The sequence below is a fragment of the Pipistrellus kuhlii genome, unplaced genomic scaffold (assembly GCF_014108245.1).
Source record: "Pipistrellus kuhlii isolate mPipKuh1 unplaced genomic scaffold, mPipKuh1.p scaffold_m20_p_22, whole genome shotgun sequence".
Classification (NCBI taxonomy): domain Eukaryota; kingdom Metazoa; phylum Chordata; class Mammalia; order Chiroptera; family Vespertilionidae; genus Pipistrellus; species Pipistrellus kuhlii.
This window is the reverse complement of record NW_023425521.1, coordinates 3,942,010-3,962,325: the sequence shown is the minus strand read 5'-3', so window position 1 is coordinate 3,962,325 and position 20,316 is coordinate 3,942,010. Positions and strand designations below refer to the sequence as shown.

General features: G+C 64.6%; 1 protein-coding gene across 5 annotated transcripts; it reads left to right on the top strand.

Moving 5' to 3' along the window:
- The first annotated feature begins 287 nt into the window (after positions 1 to 287).
- Positions 288 to 19,580, top strand: ADAM11 (ADAM metallopeptidase domain 11). Of its 5 annotated transcripts, XM_036451328.2 has the most exons (27): positions 288 to 407; positions 840 to 1,015; positions 10,042 to 10,118; positions 10,305 to 10,371; positions 11,230 to 11,315; positions 11,435 to 11,510; positions 11,887 to 11,953; positions 12,020 to 12,087; positions 12,370 to 12,444; positions 12,530 to 12,601; positions 12,801 to 12,967; positions 13,409 to 13,493; positions 13,606 to 13,696; positions 13,819 to 13,870; positions 14,356 to 14,455; positions 14,540 to 14,611; positions 14,751 to 14,843; positions 15,189 to 15,269; positions 15,803 to 15,853; positions 15,962 to 16,025; positions 16,235 to 16,334; positions 16,743 to 16,862; positions 17,345 to 17,513; positions 17,935 to 18,049; positions 18,132 to 18,222; positions 18,776 to 18,793; positions 19,255 to 19,580. In XM_036451328.2, the coding sequence occupies exons 1-27, from the start codon at positions 347 to 349 to the stop codon at positions 19,268 to 19,270; spliced, it is 2,310 nt and encodes a 769-aa protein (XP_036307221.1). In that variant the 5' UTR covers positions 288 to 346; the 3' UTR covers positions 19,271 to 19,580. The 5 variants fall into 5 exon arrangements, with proteins under 5 accessions (XP_036307221.1, XP_036307220.1, XP_045442149.1 ...); XM_036451327.2 differs by lacking the exon at positions 19,255 to 19,580 and having other exon boundaries at positions 18,776 to 19,222; XM_045586193.1 differs by lacking the exon at positions 19,255 to 19,580 and having other exon boundaries at positions 289 to 407; positions 11,435 to 11,504; positions 11,884 to 11,953; positions 18,776 to 19,221.
- Positions 19,581 to 20,316: the final 736 nt, after the last annotated feature.

The following is a 20,316-nucleotide window of genomic DNA, read 5'->3' as shown; positions in this document are numbered from 1 at the left end:
GCGCCGGCCCCGCACCTGCCGGGGAGGCCGGGGCGGAGCGGGAAGGCGGCCCCGGGGCGGCGCCTCTTTTGTCCTCCCGTCGCGGGCCCGGGCCTGCGGGCTGGGGGGGCCGGGGCGGGGGCCGGGGGCGGGCCCTGCGCTCACGTGCTCCGGCTCCTCTTAACCCGGCCCGCGCCGCCGGGATGGCCGCGGCCGGAGCGCTCTGAGCCCGCGCCTCCCGCCGCCGCCGCCGCCGCCGCCGCGCCCCCGCCCGGCTCCGCAGCCCCCGCCGCCGCCGCCGCCGCCGCCGCCGCCCGCCGCCCGCCGCCCGCCGCCCGCCGCCCGGGGCCGGAGGAATGAACGAGCCATGAGGCTGCGGCGCGGGGCGATCGCGGCGCTGCTGCTGCTGCCGCTGCTGCCCACGCCCGGTGAGCGCCCCCGCCCCGGCCCCCGCCCCCGCCCCGTGCGGTGTCCGCTGCAGCCTCAGCTCCCGCGGCGCCGGGAGGACACGGGTCCGAGCGCGGGCGGTGGGGGCGGGGAGCAGGGAGGACGCGGACACCCACCTGTCCCCTGGCCCGCCCCGCCGGCCGTCCCGGCCTGTGGCCAGCGGGGTCTGCCGGTCTCTGCGGGTTTGGGGCTGGGGGGGGGGGGGTGCAGTCGTGACAATGGGGCAGAGGGAAGCTCCGGCCCCCTCCCCACCCTCCGGACTCTCCCTCTGCAGGGCAGCTGCCTCCGCCCCCAGGCCGCCCCGGGCAATGCCAGGGTGGAGGCTGGAGGCTGGAGGCTGGGGGTGCCCAGCCCATTCCCAAGCCTCCTGCCCCACGGTGGGCATCGGCCCATAGCCATGGCCTTGTCCCCAGGTCTGGGCACCTGGGGTCCTGCCGGCGTCCTGCGTTGGAGGGCCGCCCCTCAGCTGCGGGGCCCAGAAGTGCCGGAGGTCACGGAGCCCAGCCGGCTGGTGGGGGAGAGCTCGGGGGGAGAAGTCCGAAGGCAGCAGCTGGACACGCGAGTCCGCCAGGAGCCGCCCGGCGGCCCAGTGAGTGGGGCTGGGGGAGGCGGGGGCTGGAGCAGGCCTCGGAGCCCACGGGAGGCCAGGGGTGCGGGGTGTGGGTGCCGCCCAGGCAGCGGGCTCGGATGCTTCCCTTTCGTGCAATGGACACCCGCCGGCCCGCTCCCGGCTCCTGCACCGGCACAGGGATCCCTGCCCTCAGCGCCCTGAATGCCCGGGCTCAGTCCAGCCTGGGTCAGCCTCCTGCCGCCCCCACCCTCTCCTGCCAGAGCAAGTGGTTCTGTTCCAGTCGGGCCTTGGGGAGGGCAGGGAGGGCCGGGAGAGGCATCTGAGAGCCTGGGACCTGGGTTCCTGGGTTCTTGCCACAGCCACCCGGAGTGGGATTTTCCCGAACGGCTTAGTGCTTGCTCCTGCCTCGGTTTCCCCCTTGCGCTGATAGGCATGCTGCTCTCCTTCCTGCCCTCGCTGCGGGAGGGGCCTTGGGAAAAGGTTCCAGGCCCCACGCACACCCACAAATGCCACCCCCCACCCCCACCCCGTCCCTTTCAGCTGCCAGGCCCCTCCTGCCTCCCAGAGGAAGGTTGGGAATGAAGGAGATTAATTGCAATTAATAATTAATTAATATCATGTGAATAATAATCACCCAGATGGAATATTCATTCAGCACTCCTTGCCTCAGCTCTCCAGGAGCTCGGAGCTGAAAGTTAGCCAGGCCTGGGGGCGGGCTGGGACGGGGAAGGGCTGGCAGAAATAGAAGGAGACTCGGAGGAGGCCTGGAAGTTTGGGTGACTGAGTCTCGGAGCGGTCGGAGGCCATTGAACTGGGCAGAGGGAGGAAGGGGGAAACGGAGGCTAGCCTGGTGGACATCTGTCAGACTGGCATCTGGCCCTGCCTAATGCACTTGGTTAAAAGCCCTGAGCAGGGGGTGGGGGGCGGTGGGGGTGCAGGGGCGGCACTCGGGAAATGGAATGGAGCAGGAAGGCAGCATGCATAATAGATGGACCATCACTCAGGGCCGCGCAGAGTGGGGGGAGGGGAGCTAATGGTCCTGAGCAGGCAGGCCTGGGGGGGGGGGGGAGAGGTGGAGGCTGCCTTCAGCGCCTACCCAGGCTCCCTGGGGGGGGGGGGGTAGACGGGCAGTAGGCATGGTCCCAGTCTGACTCTCTTCCCTCGTGTACCCCCACCTGTGAACGGCACGCCCCACGGCTGTGCTGGCCAGGAGTTGACTGCCGGGCCTGAGTGCCAGGACTCCTGGCTGGTGCGTTGGGGGATGTGCAGAGAGGGCAGTGGGTGATGCTGCAGGTGGGGTCAGAGGAAACGGAGAGAAAGCACAGGCCTGAGAGGGAGGAAGAGTGGGAGCTCCTTCAGCACCGTCCACCAGAAAGGGGGGCCGTTCTGGGCGATGGTGGTGCCTGTGCGTGTGGGGAGAGCTGGGTGGGCCCAGCTGGGCTGAATGGACTGGGTGTGCAGAGGAGGGGAGTCTCTGTGGGTGTCGCTTAGCTGGTGAGCGGGTGGCATGAGTGATGTGTGTGTGAGTGACCAGGTCTGAATATGCCCAAGGGGCTGTCTGAGGAGGTGGGGGTGGAGGGGGTGGGTCTGTGAGGCAGCGGTCACCTCAGCGGGGGGGGGGGGGGGGGGGGGGAGTCTCTCTGGGATTCAGCCTTCACAGTTATCCCTCTGCAGCCTCCCCAGGGAACTTACTCATAGGCTGACCTCTGTGCCTCAGTTTCCCCTTAGGTAGAATTTTTTTTAATTTTATTGATTTTTTACAAACAGGAAGAGAGAGAAATGTCAACCAGCTGCCTCCTACACGACCCCCACTGGGGATGTGCCCACCACCAAGGTACATGCCCTTGACCGGAATCGAACCTGGGACCCTTCAGTCCACAGGCCGATGCTCTATCCACTGAGCCAAACCGGTTAGGGCTTAGGTGGAATTCTTACAAGTCTGTAAGGCAGGTAACTTTTGTCTGCCCATTTTGCAGATGAGCAAACTGTGGCTCAGACAAGTTAAAATTAACTTGCCGAAAGTCCAACAGATCCTCGGAAAACAAGCAAACAAAAGAAAGCCAATCAGATCTTAAGCAGTGGAGTCCTTTTCTCACGGCCAGCCACTGCCCACTGCCCCCGGGGGCTCTGGACTTTGGCACTGAGGGCAGGCCCCCAGCCCCACCCAGTGCAAGGTGGGAGGCCCAGGGAGACAAAAGAACATTCCGGAATATTCCCCATGACCAGGAGACGTGGCAAACCCCCTCTCTCCCACCTGGCTCCTCTCCCCAAGCACTTGTGGCCTCAACCTCGGGGCTGATGGTGGAGACAGTGCAACCTTGAGCCCGAGTGCCCAGCAGGAACGCCCTCCGTGGCGCCCGTGGGCTTTGTCCGAAGCGAATGCACTGGTTTAGGACCTCAGGCCACGCAAGGCGATGGCTCAGCAGCAAGACCCCCATCGCTGTGGGTCACGTGGGGAGTGGGGAGGCACGTGCTGGGCCGGAGCACTGACCTGCTCTGGCCTTGGGCTGCTCCTGGCGCCTTTCTGAGCCCATGGTAAGATCAGGATGATAACAATCTCAGCCCACCCCTACCAGGAAGCGGTGACAGGAAAGGGTTTGGTGTGCAAGGACTCCTGCCTTGGGGAGGGGGCGCGGGGGGAGGGAAGGTGGCCAGGCAGGAATTAGAAGCTAGAGAAGTTACAATGTTCTGGGAACTTACGGGGTCAGGCACTCTTCTGCCTTTATGTGTGTGTGTGTGTGTGTGTGTGTGTTTTAATTAATTAAAAAAATATTTTGCTGAAACCAGTTTGGCTCAGTGGATAGAGCATTGGTCTGTGGACTGAGAGGTCCCAGGTTCGATTCCAGTCAAGGGCATGTACATTGGTTGTGAGCACATCCCTGGTAGGGGGTGTGCAAGAGGCAGCTGATGGATGTTTCTCTCTCATGGATGTTTCTAGTTCTCTATTCCTCTCTCTTCCTCTCTGTAAAAAAAAAAAATCAATAAAATATATTTTTAAATATTTTTATTGATATTTTTAGAGAAAGAGGAAGGGAGAAGGAGAGGGAGAGAAACATCAATGGGTTGCCTCCCTTACGGACCCCAACCTGGGCAAGGTCCCTGACCAGGAATCAAACCCAGGGAGCTTTGGGTGCATGGGGCAATGCTCAACCAACTGAGCCACACCGGCCAGGGCTGCGTTTGTTAATTTATTTTATCCTCACAACTCCAGGAGATGATGCTGTTGCTGTCCCCGTTCCACAGACAGGGAGGCAGGCACAGAGAGGTGAAGTCACTATCCCAGGCCACACAGCACTCAAGTAGCAGAGTCAAGATTGATACGCAGAGAAGCACTCTCTTTTTTTTCCCCCCCCCTTTTTAAATATATTTTAATGATTTCAGAGAGGGAGAGAGAGAAACAACCTCAGGGATGAGAGAGAACCATTGATGGGCTGCCTCCTGCACTCCCCTTACTGGGGACCAAGCCCACAACCCAGGCCTGTGCCCTGCCCGGGAATTGAACCGTGACCTGGTTCTCAGCTTGCCAGGGCTATGCAGTCAGAAGCCAGGGACCTGAGACCCACGGAGGCTTAACCTCTAAGCCACGCCGGCCGGGCTCCAGAGAAGCACTCCTAGCCAGTGCATTGTCTGCCTCTCGCTCAGGGGGATAGGGGAGGGGGGCACAGGGGACCCATGTTCCTCTTTGCAGCTGCTCTTTCACCTCACTTCTGTCCGGAGACGTCGGGTTCTGGAAGTGCAGAAACCTGTGGTCGCAGGGAGCCCGCCGCTGAGGGGTGAGGCAGGCGGACGAGCAGGGCCGCAGTGGACCAGGGAATTGTTTGGAAAAGGGGTGCCCGGGCCAGTGGGCTGCCTGAAATCAGTGGGCTCGAGAGGCGGCCTGCGTCCTGAGGGGGACCCTTCTATCCACACTGAACTGCTGGGTGGGCTGTGCTTGCCCCCGAGAACCCCAAACGCCCTCCGAGCCAAGGAGCGGGCAGGATGTGGGTACGAGAACAGGGCTGTTTGGGTGCAGGGTCCCAGGCCCAGGAGACGGAGCCAGCGGGGGGCAGGACCTGGGTCACTGGGCTGAGCTCCCAGGGACTGCGCAGACCAGCGGGACTGCAGATGCCGCCCTGCAGCCTCGGGCAGCGCCTGTGACCTGAGCGCTGCCGTGAGGTGCACAGAGGGAACGGCCACGCAGGCAGCTGAGCAGCTCCTCCCTGAAGGGCTGCCCCTGTGGCTTTGGAGCAGGTCAGGCTCGGGGAGGCCCAGCCCCCCTGCTTCTGACTGCACGGCCTGGGCAGGCCGCGGAGGCCTCCTGAACCCCACCTTCCCCGTCCGTAAAACGGGGAGCACGGTCACCTCCACTTTGCCCCTGCAGCTGTGAGGATCAGGGCTGAGGTGTGCACGGGTGTCCTGCCGAGAACCCAGCGAGAGCAGATACTCAGTGTCTGCGAGGCCCGCCCTCCCTCCTGGGTGTGGGGCCAGGTGCTGGCATGAGGGCTCGTGTCAGAAACAGGAGCCCGGGCATTTGGTGGTGACCCGTCAGGCCCTGGGCGGGGTTCGGGGGAGCCATGTGAACCAGAGTCTCGCCTCTCCGGCCAGACTCAGGCCTGTGCGTTTGGCCTCCCCGCTGGCTGCCTGGGGGGACCCAGCTGTCCAAAGTCTGTCTTCAGAGGGACTGATGACCTCTGAGGAAGTGACTGTCCTCAGCAATGTAGGCCGAATCTGGTTATCGGGAACGCATCCGATTCTCCTACCTGGGACTCCGGCTGCCCTCCCTGGTCAGGAGTGGAGCCTCATTGCGAGGTGGGGGACTTGGGGGGAGTTGCAGCTGGGGGAGGGGATTTCTCCCAGGTGGGCCCCTGCTTCTCTGGCTCCTCCCCATCTGCCGCCAGCTCATGCAGTTTAGCCAGTTCCTGTTCAGCTGGGCCATTTATACTTCCTTCTTTTCACTTAGTGTTATTACTAATCCCTGTGATAATAACACGTTAAAAAGGGCTTTTGCTGAAACCGGTTTGGCTCAGTGGATAGAGCGTCGGCCTTCGGACTAAAGGGTCCCAGGTTCGATTCCGGTCAAGGGCATGTACCTTGGTTGCGGGCGCATTCCCAGTGGGGTGTGTACAGGAGGCAGCTGATCGATGATTCTGTCTCATCGATGTTTCTAACTCTCTATCCCTCTACCTTCCTCTCTGTAAAAAATCAATAAAATATATATTTTAAAAACATAAACTAAAATAAAAAGGGCTTTCATGCCCTAGCCGCTTTGGCTCTGGATAAAGCCCCAGCCTTCGGACTGAAGGGTCCAGGTTCAATTCCAGTCAAGGGCACACACCTGGGTTTCGTGCAATTCTCAGTGGGGGGCGTGCAGGAGCCAGCCAATCAATGATCTCTCTCATCATTGATGTTTCTATCTCTCCCTTCCTCTCTGAAAGCAATAATAATAAAATAAAATAAAGTATTTTTAAAAAGGGGCTTTCATGTAATCCTTACAAAAACCCTATTTCACTGCCGGGGAAACGGGCTCAGAGCGGATAAGCCTTCGGGTGCCTTTCTATTCGACGTGAGCAGGGAGCCGGCCAGGGAGAAAGGCAGGTACAGCCTGTGCCCCGGGGCTAACGGTCACCCAGGTGAAAGCTGAGTCCAGATGTGAAGACCTGCCTCACCGTTAGGCAGTGGTCGGCAAACTCACAGACAACAGAGCCAAATATCAACAGCACACGGATTGAAGTTTCTTTTGAGAGCCGAAAACCGACTTCTGTGCATGGGCCACGAAATTTCAATCACACTGTACGTGGGTGCCCGCCCACGGTATTTTGTGGAAGAGCCACACTCCAGGGGCCAAAGAGCCGCATGTGGCTCGAGAGCCGCGGTTTGCCGACCACTGGCCTAACGGCCAGGAGCAGAGGGGCCGAAGCCTCTGTGGGCTGTGGGGGCAGCTTTGCAGAAGAGGGTGAGGAGGAGGAGGTCGAGGCAGGAGGTGGAGGCTCTGGAGGAGGATTCAGGGTGACTCTGGGGGACAGTGCCTGGATGTCCACATTTCCTAGGGCCTTAGGGGACCCTAAAGAGCTTGTGTCTCCCCCTTCCGAGACTGACCCTGTAGGTCTGGGTGGAGGCCTGGCCTCCGTATTTGTATTTTGGGATTTCAGCGGGATCTTTGCCTCCTTCCCTCTTCACTCTGTGTCTGGTCAGGTCCGACCCGGGTGCGAGGAAGAGTCAGATGGCCAATGAGCTGGCAACAGGGTAGCCTTGGGGAGGGCACGTCACTCCGGCCCGCTGGCCACAGCCGCCGAGGCACCGACTCCGGCCTGAGAGTGAGACTTGACCCCGTATCTCCCCAGCGGGGCCCGGGCCGGTCACCTCCAAGTGTCTGTCCCCAAGCCTCGGCCTGGCGCTTGTAAGGCGAGCACCAGACATCCCGGGCCGGCTGAGATCGAATGCACGTGAGAGTCAGGGCGGCCGGGGAGCCAGGGGGCAAGAAGCGAGAGCAGGGCACAGGGTCGGGGCCTAGCCGGCCAGCCACCAGCTGTGCTGAGCTGGGCCCGGCGGAGGGAGGGTGGCAGGGGACAGGGGAGGCTCCCGAGGAACGGTGTGAGGGGTCATGGGCGGGTCAGGGGCAGGAGGCTGGCCCGGCTGGGAGCAATCTGGCTTGGATGGAGCATGGACCTCAAGCTTGCCTGGGGGTGGGGGTGTGTGTGTCTTAGACTCTGGTGCCAGCAGGAGCCCCCTTCCCAGGTGCCTGGGGTACAGAGACCTTGGGGACCGAGGTGGGTTTCCCTGTTCTTTCTCATCCTTCTGAGAGATATAACCCTCTCTTTGGATTGGAACAAACCTGCCCAGTTATTTGGTCTCCCCTGAGGGGCAGGGCTGGGGCAGAGCAGAGATGTTCCAGGCCAGTGAGGAAAAGAGGGAAGCAGTGCCTACTTGTCCTTGACTTTCTAGTTCAAGTATGACCAATGCTCTGCAGTGTTTCCCAAAGTGTGGGACACGTACCCCCAGGGGTACGGAAAGAGTTTGGTGGGGATACGTGCTTAGCTGTGCCTAATTCTTCTACGTTCTCATGAGTACGAGGGGTACTCAGCGTTACGAAAATTATAGAAGGGGTACACATATGTCAAAAGTTTGGGAAACACTGGTCTGGGGGTTCAGGGTGGAGCTTGGAGCCTCGGTCAGCCTGGGATGGGGTGAGTCAGTGTCCTGGAGGCTCAGAGGGCTGTCTACCCAAGCTCTGGCCCTTTTCCCCATCACACCTCCTCTCATGGATCCGGGCCATTTCCATGTCACCTCACCTTTGGGGTCAGAAGGCCCTGGAAGCTGATTTGCTAGGCTTGAATCCCAGCTTCACCACATCTTGGTTTTGTTGTTGTTGTTTGTTTTTAAATATAGTTTTATTGATTTCAGAGAGGAAGGGATGGGGAGAGAGAGTTAGAAACACCAGTGATGAGAGAGAATCATTGATCGGCTGCTTCCTGCACACCCCACCCTGGGGATCGAGCCTGCAACCCGGGCCTGTGCCCTGACCAGGAATCAACCCGTGACCTCCCGGTTCACACTGGGCCGTGCTGGCCGGGCTCCACCACTTCTTAGATGTATGACCTTGGGCAAGTCAGTCAGCATCTCTGCGGCTCCGTCCACCTGTCAGATAAGGATCGCAGAAGCATCTACCCCAGTGGGTTGTTGGGAAGATCAAATCTGATAAGACCTGAAAAGCATTTGGGATGGTGCCAGGCACAGAATAGCGGCTCAGTAGAAATCGAGGTGGTGGATGAGGAAGCCAGCTAGCCGGGGACGGTGGGATTTCACGACTCAGGGCTTCCTTCTGCCCTGCAGCCTGCTCCTCCCCAGGGGAAGGCACACATTCCCCCCCTCTTCCTGGCCCAGGGGTGGGAGGGGGCCTGGATTCCAGTCTTCTTAAACTCCAGCCTCTCCCGTACTCCCTGATCTTTGTAGGACCTGAGGCTTGGGGTGGGACCCGGGAGCCGAGGAGCCCAACTCCCCCTCCACCCAAACCCTCCTGCCCCTTCTTGTCTTGGGGCGGCTTCCCTCTGGGCACACGGCTCAAAGTCTGGAGTCTCCAGCCCCCACTGTCAGCTTGTTCGGGCCTGGTGCGTTGTCATGACAACCTGGAGCCTCCCAGCCCCACTGCGAAGGCCCCTCTGAAAAATTTATCAGGAAAACTTCCGTGTTTAAAAATTAACCATGGGATTGAAATATTAAAGATGAGCTGCTTTGGGCAATGGAATTGGGGTACAGGAGCCAAGTTCTTTTGCCCTGACCGGGTGGCATCAGCCCATCACCCCATTGTCCAGGGGCCTGTGGCCAGCTCCAGCCATCCGCCCCGGTTTGCAGAGTCCGAGGTCCTCCTCCCCAAACGGAGGCTGGGCCGGGGCAGGGAGGCGGGAAGGCAGGCACCGCGTCAGCAGGTTCCCAGGGTCACACTGCACCCCGTCTCCTGTTGGCCCCTCACCTGGAATACTTCAGAGGACCCCCCTTTAGTCCACCGGAGGGTGGGGCCCTGCCAACGTCGGGGAGGGCCTGGCCTGAGGTAGTGAGCAGGCCAAGCTGCCCTCTCCGTCCTGGCTGCTCCCGAGACCGACCCCACGCTGCACACTGTGCCCTGGCCCAGAGGGCAGAGTGGGCTGTGCCAGGTGTGCACACTCCTCAGGGAAGGAACAGGGTCTTTTTTTAAAAATATATATTTTATTGATTTTTTATAGAGAGGGAGAGAGTTAGAAACATCGATGAGAGAGAATCATTGATCAGCTGCCTCTTGCACGCCCCCTACTGGGGATGTGCCCGCAACCAAGGTACATGCCCTTGACCTGAATCGAACCTGGGACCTTTCAGTCCGCAGGCCGATGCTCTATCCACTGAGCCAAACCGGTTTCAGCAGGAACAGGGTCTTATGCAAAGCATTCCCCCCCAAAATTAGTGGTCCCCACAGCTGCTGGACTGGGCCCTCCCTTCCCCAGGGCTGCTCCCTGTTCTGGGGTTCCCCCGACTCCCCAGTCCCCACTTTCAGGCCTCCCCAGTTGACCCTCCCTCTGCCCTCTGCCCACCCCCAGCCCGTCCACCTGGCCCAGGTGAGTTTCGTCATCCCAGCCTTCAACTCCAACTTCACTCTGGACCTGGAGCTGAACCAGTGAGTGCGGCCTTGAGCCTGGGAGGAGGGGCTCCGGCGGGAGAGCCAGGCGGCCTGGGTGGGCCCCGGATGGGTGTGGGGGAGACTGAGCCAGGGCAGGGGATCTGGATCGGAGCTGAGGCGGGAGGCAGGCCTGACCCAGGCCCACCTGTGACCCGCTCCCTCCTCCTGCCCGCTCTGCTCCAGTCACCTCCTCTCCTCCACGTACGTGGAGCGCCATTTCAGCCGCGAGGGGACCACCCAGCGGAGCACGGTGAGTGACGCCGGGAGGGGAGGGGCGGGTGGAATGAAAGGACCGGAGGCCACTGAGACGGGGTCTGGGGTGCACTTGACGCTTGGGGCGGGCCTGGCCCCTCAGGGCCCTTCGTTTCTCCCCACCTTGCGGTGTTGAGGGTCGCAATCAGGGTGGCACACCAAAGGGCAGTGGGGCCCTGAGCCCTCTGCCCCGCACGGAGGCATTCAGGCACCTCCCTGCCCCACGCCCAGGCGTTCCGGGAGGGGGCTGTTGGGGAAACGTCCGTCTGCTCAGCACCGAGGCCCTGGGGATCCCTGGCTGCTTGGGATACTGGGGTGCCAGCCCCGGAGGCCCCGGGACCCAGCCGGGATGAATGAGCGGCTATAAATAGCCCGGTCAGTAACTGGAGCACAAGTAATTGTGCAGGAAGCGAGGGGAGGGCGGCTGGTCCCCTCGGACCTGCGGGCCGGGCCGGGCCGGGCCGGGCCGGGAGGACACGCTGCTCGCCGCTCCTCAGACCCAGACCGGGTGTCCGGGGGCGGCCCACGGAGGCCGTGGCATCCGTGGACACACCACGTGTGACGGCGTGGGCACACAGCAGGTGCTCTGTGAATGCTGTCCTTCCCAAAGGAGTCTGGGGCCCGGCCTCAGCCTAACAGATGGTTAAGAACCACAGAGGTGGCCCAGCGACCTCACTTTCTAGGTGAGGTGAGGGAGGCCCCGGGGGGCAACAGCCAGTCGGGAGTAAGCCGGGAGGTGACACCCCGGGTGCCCAGGCCGCAGCACCTGCGCGCGGGGCACCTGCAGCCGCCCTCCCCGCCCTCCCCCCTCCTGCCAGGGCCCGGGCACGTCCGCTGACGCGCTCCGCTCCTCCAGGGGGCCGGAGACCACTGCTACTACCAGGGGGGGCTCCGAGGGAACCCCCACTCCTTTGCTGCTCTCTCCACCTGCCAAGGGCTGCAGTGAGTATGGGGGGGGTGGGCTGGGCGGCCGGGAGCCGCCTCCAGCCCGGGCCTGGGGCCTGGGGCCTGGGCCTGGGGCTGGGGCTGGGGCTGGAGGGGAGCCGCCTCTCTCTCCGCAGTGGGGTCTTCTCGGACGGGAACTTCACCTACATCGTGGAGCCCAGAGACATGTCCAGGCCTCAGGGGGCCGCCCTGGTGAGCACTCCCTGTTCCCTGCGATAGCCCTGACAGGCTCATCCCGATGGCTGTCCCTGTCCCCTCCTCCCCCCGGTAACCTCAGCCTCACTGCCCTCGGTGACCGCAGCTCTGATTCCCTGCCTCTGCCCCCAGCTCCAATGTCCCCCCTGGCCCCCAAGCAACCTTCCACTGGGATCCAGTGTCCTTTGCCCTGATCTCTCAGGGCGCCCCCAGGTCTTGACCTGGGAATCTGAGCATCTGCGAGATCAGATCTGACATGGGAGCTCTGGCCAGTTCTGGGTCACTCTGGCCGGTGGGGGTGAGGGGGGTGGCTGGAGCTGTCCCTGCCCAGCTGGGCCCAGAGCCTTCTAAGAACTCATCTCCCCTCATACAGGGACCACATCCCCACCTCATTTACCGGACCCCCCTCCTCCCCGCCCCCATCGGATGCCGGGAACCAGGTAAAGGAGGAAAGGGGGGGCTGGGGCGGGGCTGGCTGTGCCCCCCTCACCTCTCCCTTCCCCCAGACTGCCTGTTCGCCGCCCCTGCCCGTCCTGCTCCTCCAGACCGGCCGAGGCTGAGAAGGAAAAGGCAGGTACGGGGCCCGCACAGACCTCGGGCTGCAGAGACCTCGGGCTGCGGTCCAGAGCAGGAGGACACCCCCAGCCGCGCTGGGGCAGAGAGCTCAGGCGGATGTGGCTGGGGCCGGGGAGCTATCCCACGGCGGGCTAGCAAGGGCTGCCTGCCCTCAGACCAAGGCTGGGGAGGAACGGTGCCCCTGCCCGGGGGGCTGGCCTTGTCCCTAAGTCTGTCCGTGGTTCGGCCATGACGCCAGGCGTGGAGGGGACTGATTCCAAGTGCCCACCCCCCCACCCAGGTCCGCCGGGGCCACCCGACAGTGCACAGCGAGACCAAGTACGTGGAGCTGATCGTGATCAACGACCACCAGCTGGTAAGTTGCCCGGCGGGGGGCTGGGGCGGCTCCGGGGGGAGAGGCCAGCAGCAGCCTGGCCCTCCATCCACCGCGCTTCCTCCAGTTTGAGCAGATGCGCCAGTCCGTGGTCCTCACCAGCAACTTCGCCAAGTCCGTGGTGAACCTGGCAGATGTGGTGAGCAGCCCACCTCTGCCCTCCCTCTCCCCCAGGACCCCCTCCGGCCACACATATCCTCGGGGGTGAGCAGTCCAGGGCACTGTCAGCCACTGAACCCCACTTCCTGGAAGCACAGACGGAAGCCCTCCTCCGGCCTTGCCCCCCACCCCCACTCCCCCCTCCAGCTCTCTCCCCACCTTCTCCCATCTGGGCCCAGATGTACAAGGAGCAGCTCAATACCCGGATAGTGCTGGTCGCCATGGAAACGTGGGCAGATGGGGACAAGATCCAGGTGCAGGACGACCTCCTGGAGACCCTGGCCCGGCTCATGGTCTATCGGCGGGAGGGCCTGCCCGAGCCCAGCGATGCCACCCACCTCTTCTCGTGAGTCCGTTCTCTCCCCCCACCCCATGCCAGTGCGTGCTGCCAGCCTCTGCTGGTGGCTCGGAGCTCAGGGTTACTGAGCCCCTGCTCTGTGCCAGGAGATGGTACAGTCCCTGCCCCCAGCCACCTGCAACAGGCCGGGCATCCTCCCCTAAATCTTAAGGCGATGCCCCTTTTCCCTGTCCCTGGCCACTTCTGCCCATCTCCTCCCCTTCGTTGGCTCTTCCCTTTTCAAACTGTCCCACGTCCCTTCCTGATACAAGGTCCTTGCAGTTACACCTCTCCTCTGGCTCATGGGCAGACAAACCCAAAGAGGGAAGGGCAATGCTGACCTCCCCAAGGAGGGGCTGTAGCTGGGGAGGCTCCTGTCTGCCCCTCGCCGCCCCCAGGAGCCGCGATGGGGCGGGCAGGAGGCTTTGCTGACCACCCGCTCCCTTCCAGGGGCAGGACCTTCCAGAGCACCAGTAGCGGGGCTGCCTACGTGGGAGGCATCTGCTCTCTGGCCAGGGGCGGGGGCGTGAATGAGGTGAGCAGGGTGGGGGCACAGCTGGGGCAGGGGTGGGAGGGCTGAGGGCGTGAGCCCTTGTGCCTTTCAGAGGGATGTGAACCTCTTTGTGCTCCATATTTCTCGCCCCAAGTACGACAATATGGGGGCCATGGCAGTGACCCTGGCCCAGACGCTGGGGCAAAACCTGGGCATGATGTGGAACAAGCACCGGAGCTCAGCAGGTACCGGTGAAGACCCCACGGCCAGCCCAGACCCACCCCCAGACGTTCCGGAAGTGAGAGGGGTGCGGGGTGGGGGGCGTTGTTATCCACCCTCCTTCATATACACCTGCCTCACCTCTTAGGGGACTGCAAGTGTCCGGACAACTGGCTGGGCTGCATCATGGAGGACACTGGGTGAGTTTTGGGGAACAAATCAGGGGAAGGCTTTGGACGAGGAGAGTCCCGGAAGAGCACTGGGTGACAGTGTGGACTTAGTGGCCTCAAGAGGTCCAGCTGTCAGGACCACTCGGGATTCCACGAAACCCAGTTTTCTGTGGGATCCTGCACAGGGAGACCCAGATTCCCCTGCGAGACTCCAAAACTAACCAGGCTGTAGTGCCCACTGTCGCCACTAGGCGCCGCCAAAGCCTTGTTCCTCCTGGCGCTCCGACTTCTGGCTCTCGGAGTCCTCGCAGGAAGGGGACACGAGGGCCGTGGCCCAGCCGCCCCTGCTAGACGGGCAGGCTGGAGGATGTCTGCAGTCTCCGTGCACACAGACCCTCAGCCTCCGCGGCAGGGTGACCGAGTCCGCGGTGCAGCCCACCCCCCATCTTGAGAAGGGGCTGGAAGGGAAGGCGCGGGCCGCGACCCAGCGGCACCGGCTCCTCTCTCCTGCCCAGGTTCTACCTGCCCCGCAAGTTCTCGCGCTGCAGCATCGATGAGTACAACCAGTTCCTGCAGGAGGGCGGCGGGAGCTGCCTCTTCAACAAGCCCCTCAAGGTACCGGCCCCAGGGCGGGGGGCGTGGGAACCGGGAACTTGGGTCGGGTCCCAGTCCGACCCCTGACCCGCGGTCCCCGTCCAGCTCCTGGACCCCCCCGAGTGCGGAAACGGCTTCGTGGAGGCGGGGGAGGAGTGTGACTGCGGCTCCGTGCAGGTGAGCGCCCCGCGCCTGCTGGCAGCCGGGGAACCCGGGAGGGTTGGAGGGGCGCCGCGGGGAGGTAGCGAAGGAGGACCCGGGGGGGAGGGCCCGGGCTCGCCGGCCTCCCTCCCTCCCCTTCTCCCCGCGCCCCCAGGAGTGCAGCCGAGCGGGCGGGAACTGCTGCAAGAAGTGCACCCTGACCCACGACGCCATGTGCAGCGACGGGCTCTGCTGCCGCCGCTGCAAGGTGAGGGGGAAGGGGCGGGACCAGGAGGGCCCCCGCTGCTGACGATTGGACAAGGGGCGGGACCTAGTGCGGAGGAGCAGCTGGGGGCGGGCCTTGGAGCGAAGGACGCGCCAATGGGGAAGGAGAATGGCGGGGCGTGCGGGGCTGTTGTGGGCGGGGCTGCGAGGAGTGGGCGGGCACTTGCTGGGAAGGAGCGGGAGGGCGGAGCCGGGATCGGCCCGCGGTGAATGGGGGCCGGGCGGGGGGAGCCGTGGGCGGTGGGATCACAGACCAGACCTCCGGGCAGGATCGGGGGGCGGGGGCCAGCCGTGCCTGAGCGCGGAAACGCATCCTTTCTCTCCTTAGTACGAGCCGCGGGGCGTGTCCTGTCGGGAGGCCGTGAATGAGTGCGACATCGCGGAGACCTGCACTGGCGACTCCAGCCAGGTCTGCTGGCCGGGCCGGCGCCCCCAGAACCCGGGGCGGGGCAGCCCCTCATCCCACCGCTCGGCTGTGTCGGGGCGAGGCTGTCCCCCGCACCCTCTGTTCCACTGCTGGCGTCGCCGCCGCTGCTGAGCCTCAGTTTCCTCATCTGAGAAAGGGTGGTTCTGCCTCCCGGCTTCTCTCTTTCCGCTATAAACCAGTATCTGCAGTCTGACTGGCGTTCCCAGCGCCTGCAGCGGTCCTGGCGTGTGCTAGGGGTCGGAGGGGATGATGATGATGTTAGTGAACATCTCTCTCTTCAGTCCTTCCTGGCGCCAGGCATTTAATTCTCCCGGCCCTGGGAGGGAGGGGCAGGACTCGGGAGCCACCTGTACCATCTGAGTCCCAATCCAGACCTTTCTTTGTCCTTGACATGGAGGAACCCGACCGCGAGCCCCGCCTGGGGGGCATTAGGCCTCCCCTCCCCTCCTCCCTGAGGCCAGCCTCACCTCTCAGTCCGGGGGCCGCTCTGCTCAGTGCAGCCCCTCTCTCTGCAGTGTCCCCCCAACCTGCACAAGCTGGACGGTTACTACTGCGACCACGAACAGGTATGCTGGTGTGGGGCTCCCCACCCCCCGGAGCGCCGGGCTCAGTACTGTTTGTGGCCTCCACTCTGACCGCTCAGAGTGTCCGTCCCTTTTGTCTCAACCCCTTAGGGCCGCTGCTACGGAGGCCGCTGCAAAACCCGGGACCGGCAGTGCCAAGCCCTGTGGGGCCACGGTGGGTCTGGCTGGGTGGGAGAGGGGACTCTGGAGAACCCAGAATGGAGAGTGAAGAGGGGGCAGGTTCTGGCTAAGCGTCCCTCCACCAAACGTGCGGCCCCCAGGCTCGCAGGTCCCAGGGGGCTGGGGTCAGCCGCGGGGCTGGAGGGGCAGGCCTGAGGCGGGTGGTTCTGTGACCGGGGTGACCTCTCGGCCGTCTCTTTGCAGCGGCCGCCGACCGCTTCTGCTACGAGAAGCTGAACGTGGAGGGCACCGAGCGCGGCAACTGCGGGCGCAAGGGCTCAGGCTGGGTCCAGTGCAACAAGCAGTGAGTCCCCAGCTCTGGGCCCGGCTGTTTTTGTTTGTTTGTTCGTTTGTTTCCAAAGATTCTTCCAGGTCACAGTGGTCGGCAAACTCATTCGTCCACAGACTCACCTCTCAACAGTGCCACGATTTTTTAAAATCTCTTTGGAGAGCCAGATTTTTTAAACTTAAACTTCTAACGCCACTTCTTCAACAGACGCGCCCAGGCCGTGGTGTTTTGTGGAAGAGCCACACTCAAAGGGCCAAAGAGCCGCAGTTTGCCGACCACTGTGCTAGGCTATGCCCATGAGTCCCGATGGGAGAATTCGTAAAAAAAAACAAACAAAAAAACAACAGGGTGTGGGGAGAAGGGAATGAAGTTAGGTCAGGGGTCAGACGTGGGACTCGCTGCCTCCGGCCGCCCCCCCACCAGGGACGTGCTCTGCGGCTTCCTCCTCTGCGTCAACATCTCGGGGGCCCCGCGGCTGGGGGACCTCGGAGGCGACATCAGCAGCGTCACCTTCTACCACCAGGGCAAGGAGCTGGACTGCAGGTGCCGGGGGACCCTGGCCCGGGAGGGGGCGCTGTGCGGGGGGAGGGGGACCCTGGCCGGGGAGGGGGCGCTGTGCGGGGGAGGGGGGACCCTGGCCGGGGAGGGGGACCCTGGCCGGGGAGGGGGCGCTGTGCGGGGGGAGGGGGGCTGTGCCGGGGGAGGGGGGCTGTGCGGGGGGAGGGGGGGAGGGGGGCTGTGCCGGGGGAGGGAGCGCTGTGCGGGGGAGGGGGCGCTGTGCGGGGGGAGGGGGGCTGTGCCGGGGAGGGGGCGCTGTGCCGGGGGAGGGGCGCTGTGCCGGGGTAGGGGGCGCTGTGCGGGGGGAGGGGCGCTGTGCCGGGGGGAGGGGGGAGGGGGCGCTGTGCCAGGGAGGGGCTGCTGTGCGGGGGGAGGGGGGAGTGGGCTGTGCCGGGGGAGGGGGGCTGTGCCGGGGAGGGGGGGAGGGGGCGGGGAGCACGTGCGGAGGCCGCTGTGCTGTGTCCCAGGGGCGGCCACGTGCAGCTGGCGGACGGCTCGGACCTGAGCTACGTGGAGGACGGCACGGCCTGCGGGCCCAACATGCTGTGCCTGGACCACCGCTGCCTGCCCGCCGCCGCCTTCAACTTCAGCGCCTGCCCGGGCAGCGGAGAGGGCCGCGTCTGCTCCCACCACGGGGTGGGTGCGGGGGCCGCGGTGGGGGCCGGGGTGGGGGCGGGGGGCCGGGGTGGGGGCCGGGGCCGGGGCCGGGGTGGGGGCCGGGGTGGGTGCCGGGGGCCGGGGTGGGTGCCGGGGTGGGTGCGGGGGCCGCGGTGGGGGCCGGGGGCCGGGGTGGGGGCCGGGGTGGGGGCCGGGGCCGGGGTGGGTGCCGGGGTGGTGCGGGGTGGGGGCCGGGGCCGGGGCCGGGGCCGGGGTGGGTGCCGGGGTGGGAGTCGGGGTGGGGGCCGGGGCCGGGGTGGGGGCCGGGGTGGATGCCCGGGGTGGGTGCCAGGTCCGGGGTGGGGGCCGGGTGGGTGCCGGGGTGGGTGCCAGGGGCCGGTGGGGGAGGGCCTGCCCGGAGGGCGCGGGGCCGCTCACCGTGACTGCCCCCCCCCCCCAGGTCTGCAGCAACGAGGGGAAGTGCATCTGCCAGCCGGACTGGACGGGCAAAGACTGCAGCATCCACAACCCGCTGCCCACCGCCCCGCCCACGGGGGAGACGGAGAAATACAAGGGTGAGGCCGCCGGGCCGCGTGGGGCTCGGTCTGTCCCGTCGGCCACGCCGGCCCCTGCCAACCGCGCCCGCCTCCCCCGCAGGTCCCAGCGGCACCAACATCATCATCGGCTCCATCGCCGGGGCCGTGCTGGTGGCGGCCATCGTCCTGGGCGGCACGGGCTGGGGGTTTAAGTAAGAGACCCTGCCCCCATCCCCTCGTGTCCGGGGCCCAGCGGGCCCGCCTCCCTGAGAGATTCCCTGAGTCGGAGCTCTGACACCGTGGTCCAAGCCAGACACAGGGTCTTGCTTTAACATTTCAGAAAATCAGTGGCTCCCATTTTAAAAACCCAAATATTTCACGTGAACCATGCTGACTCCCAGCTTCTCTTGAGAAATGAGACAACGGGGCCCCCGGGGCCTCAGTGTGATCCAGCCACAGAGCTGCTGAGCAGCACTGCCCAGACGGCCGTGTCCGCCCCTCTAGCCCCCCCCACCCCCAGCCTGCAGGGCTCTGTGGGCGCCCGGCCAGGGCCCTGGAGCTGGTCTCGCACCCTCAGTGCACCAAGGAGGGACCTGAGGCCCCGGGCCACCCAGTGAGTGCGTTTCCGGGTCCAGACTCAGGCCCAGTCCCTCTCCCTGGGCCTGTCACAGTGTCCAGCCCCGGGGCCCCTGCCTGAGAGGAGGAGGAGGTCGCCAATGGCCCCTTTTCCTCTCTCCCCGCCTGTCCCGTGCTTGTCTCCTGAAGAAACATCCGACGAGGAAGGTATGACCCGACCCAGCAGGGGGCAGTGTGACGCTGGCCAGTCCCCGCTCCGCTGTGCCTGTCTCCATCTCATTGTCACCTCGCATTCTGTGGACGGAGCTGAGGGCGGGTTCCCCGCCCCCACTGTCCCCCGTCACTGCAGGGGAGGGAGGGGGGAGATCCTCAGCCTGCCTCTGCCTCCTCCTCTGGCCCAGCCACCCCTCCGGCCCTGGTCCATGTGCTCCTGCTCTTCCTGCGGCCACACCCCTCCTGGCCCGGGAGGCGCTGGAGCTGTGCCCCCTCTCCGCAGCCCCCTCCCCTCGAAGGGAGCCTGCCTCTGCATCCCATCTGTTTTGTCTTTCATGTCTCCGCTGTCTGAGCCCCTGCCAGCCCCCTCCGCGGCCAGCCTTTGACTCGCTGCCCCCAGGGCCCAGCTTGGGGGCCCCCTCACATGGTCCCCTCACACCCCCTCTCCCTTCCAGGTCCGGAGGTGCCTAAGTGCCACCCCTCCCTCCCGCCTGGCGCCCACAGCTCAGCCATGACCCAGGAGGCTGCCTCCACCGCCCCTGGAGGAGGCTCCGTGCAATGTCTTCCGGGCCAAGCCTGCCGGCTCCTGGCCCCGTGGGGTGTGGGTTGGGGGTGTGGCCCTGCCCTTCACACCGTCAGGGGGACCCGCCAGGGCCATTTCCCTGGGGGTCCCCCACCTCACCTCCCGCGGCCCTGGCCTCGCACACACCTCTCCCGGTGAATGTAGCTTCCATCATCAGACCCCGGCTCCGGCGGCGAGGGAGGGCTGTCTCCCCCCCCCCCCCCCGCCCCCAGTCCCCGCCTGGGCCGGCCCCTCCTCAGAGCCAGGCGCTGGGCAGGGCGTTAGCTTTCCGGGACCTAGGGAGAGGGGCTGAAGTCTACCTTTTCCAGACAAAACAAAACTGAACCTTAGCGGACAAATGTAACTGTTGGGGTGCCAGGCCAGGCCAGGGCAGGGGGGGTGATGTGAAATCTGGGGGGGAGGGGGGGCTGGAGGAGCTGAGACAGGGCCTCCCGGGACGGCCACGCTGGGCTCTTCTCCTGAACGCGGACGCCCCCTGCCAGGCGGGGCCGGCTCCTCGCTCGCTCCCTCCCGCCTCGCCTCCGAGAGACGTCTGAGTGCTGATTCACACCAAAGCTGCCTGTTCCGTTGCCCCCGCCCGGATGACGGGCCGGCGACCACGTGGCCCCGCTGTCTTTAATTCTGGAACGGCCCTCCTGCTGTCCTCGCCAGGATGCGTGTGTCCGAGGGTCTACATATAGGCCCTGAAATCAGACGGCACCTTCCCCCTTTCGGAGGGTGGTTCTGGGGCTGACTCAGGGTTTAGGGCCCCCTGGTGTGGCCCAGAGGTTCCAGGCGGGGCCCTCTGTTCCGGGGGCACTCTCCCAAGCGGGAAGGCGGGGGAGGGGGGGCGCCCAGTGCCTGGAGGGCGAGGGGCTCTGCCTGCGATGTGCGTAAGGAGGTAGGAAAGGCAGGTCTGTAGGATCCTCAGCTTCTAGAAAACCCCTCAAGGCCC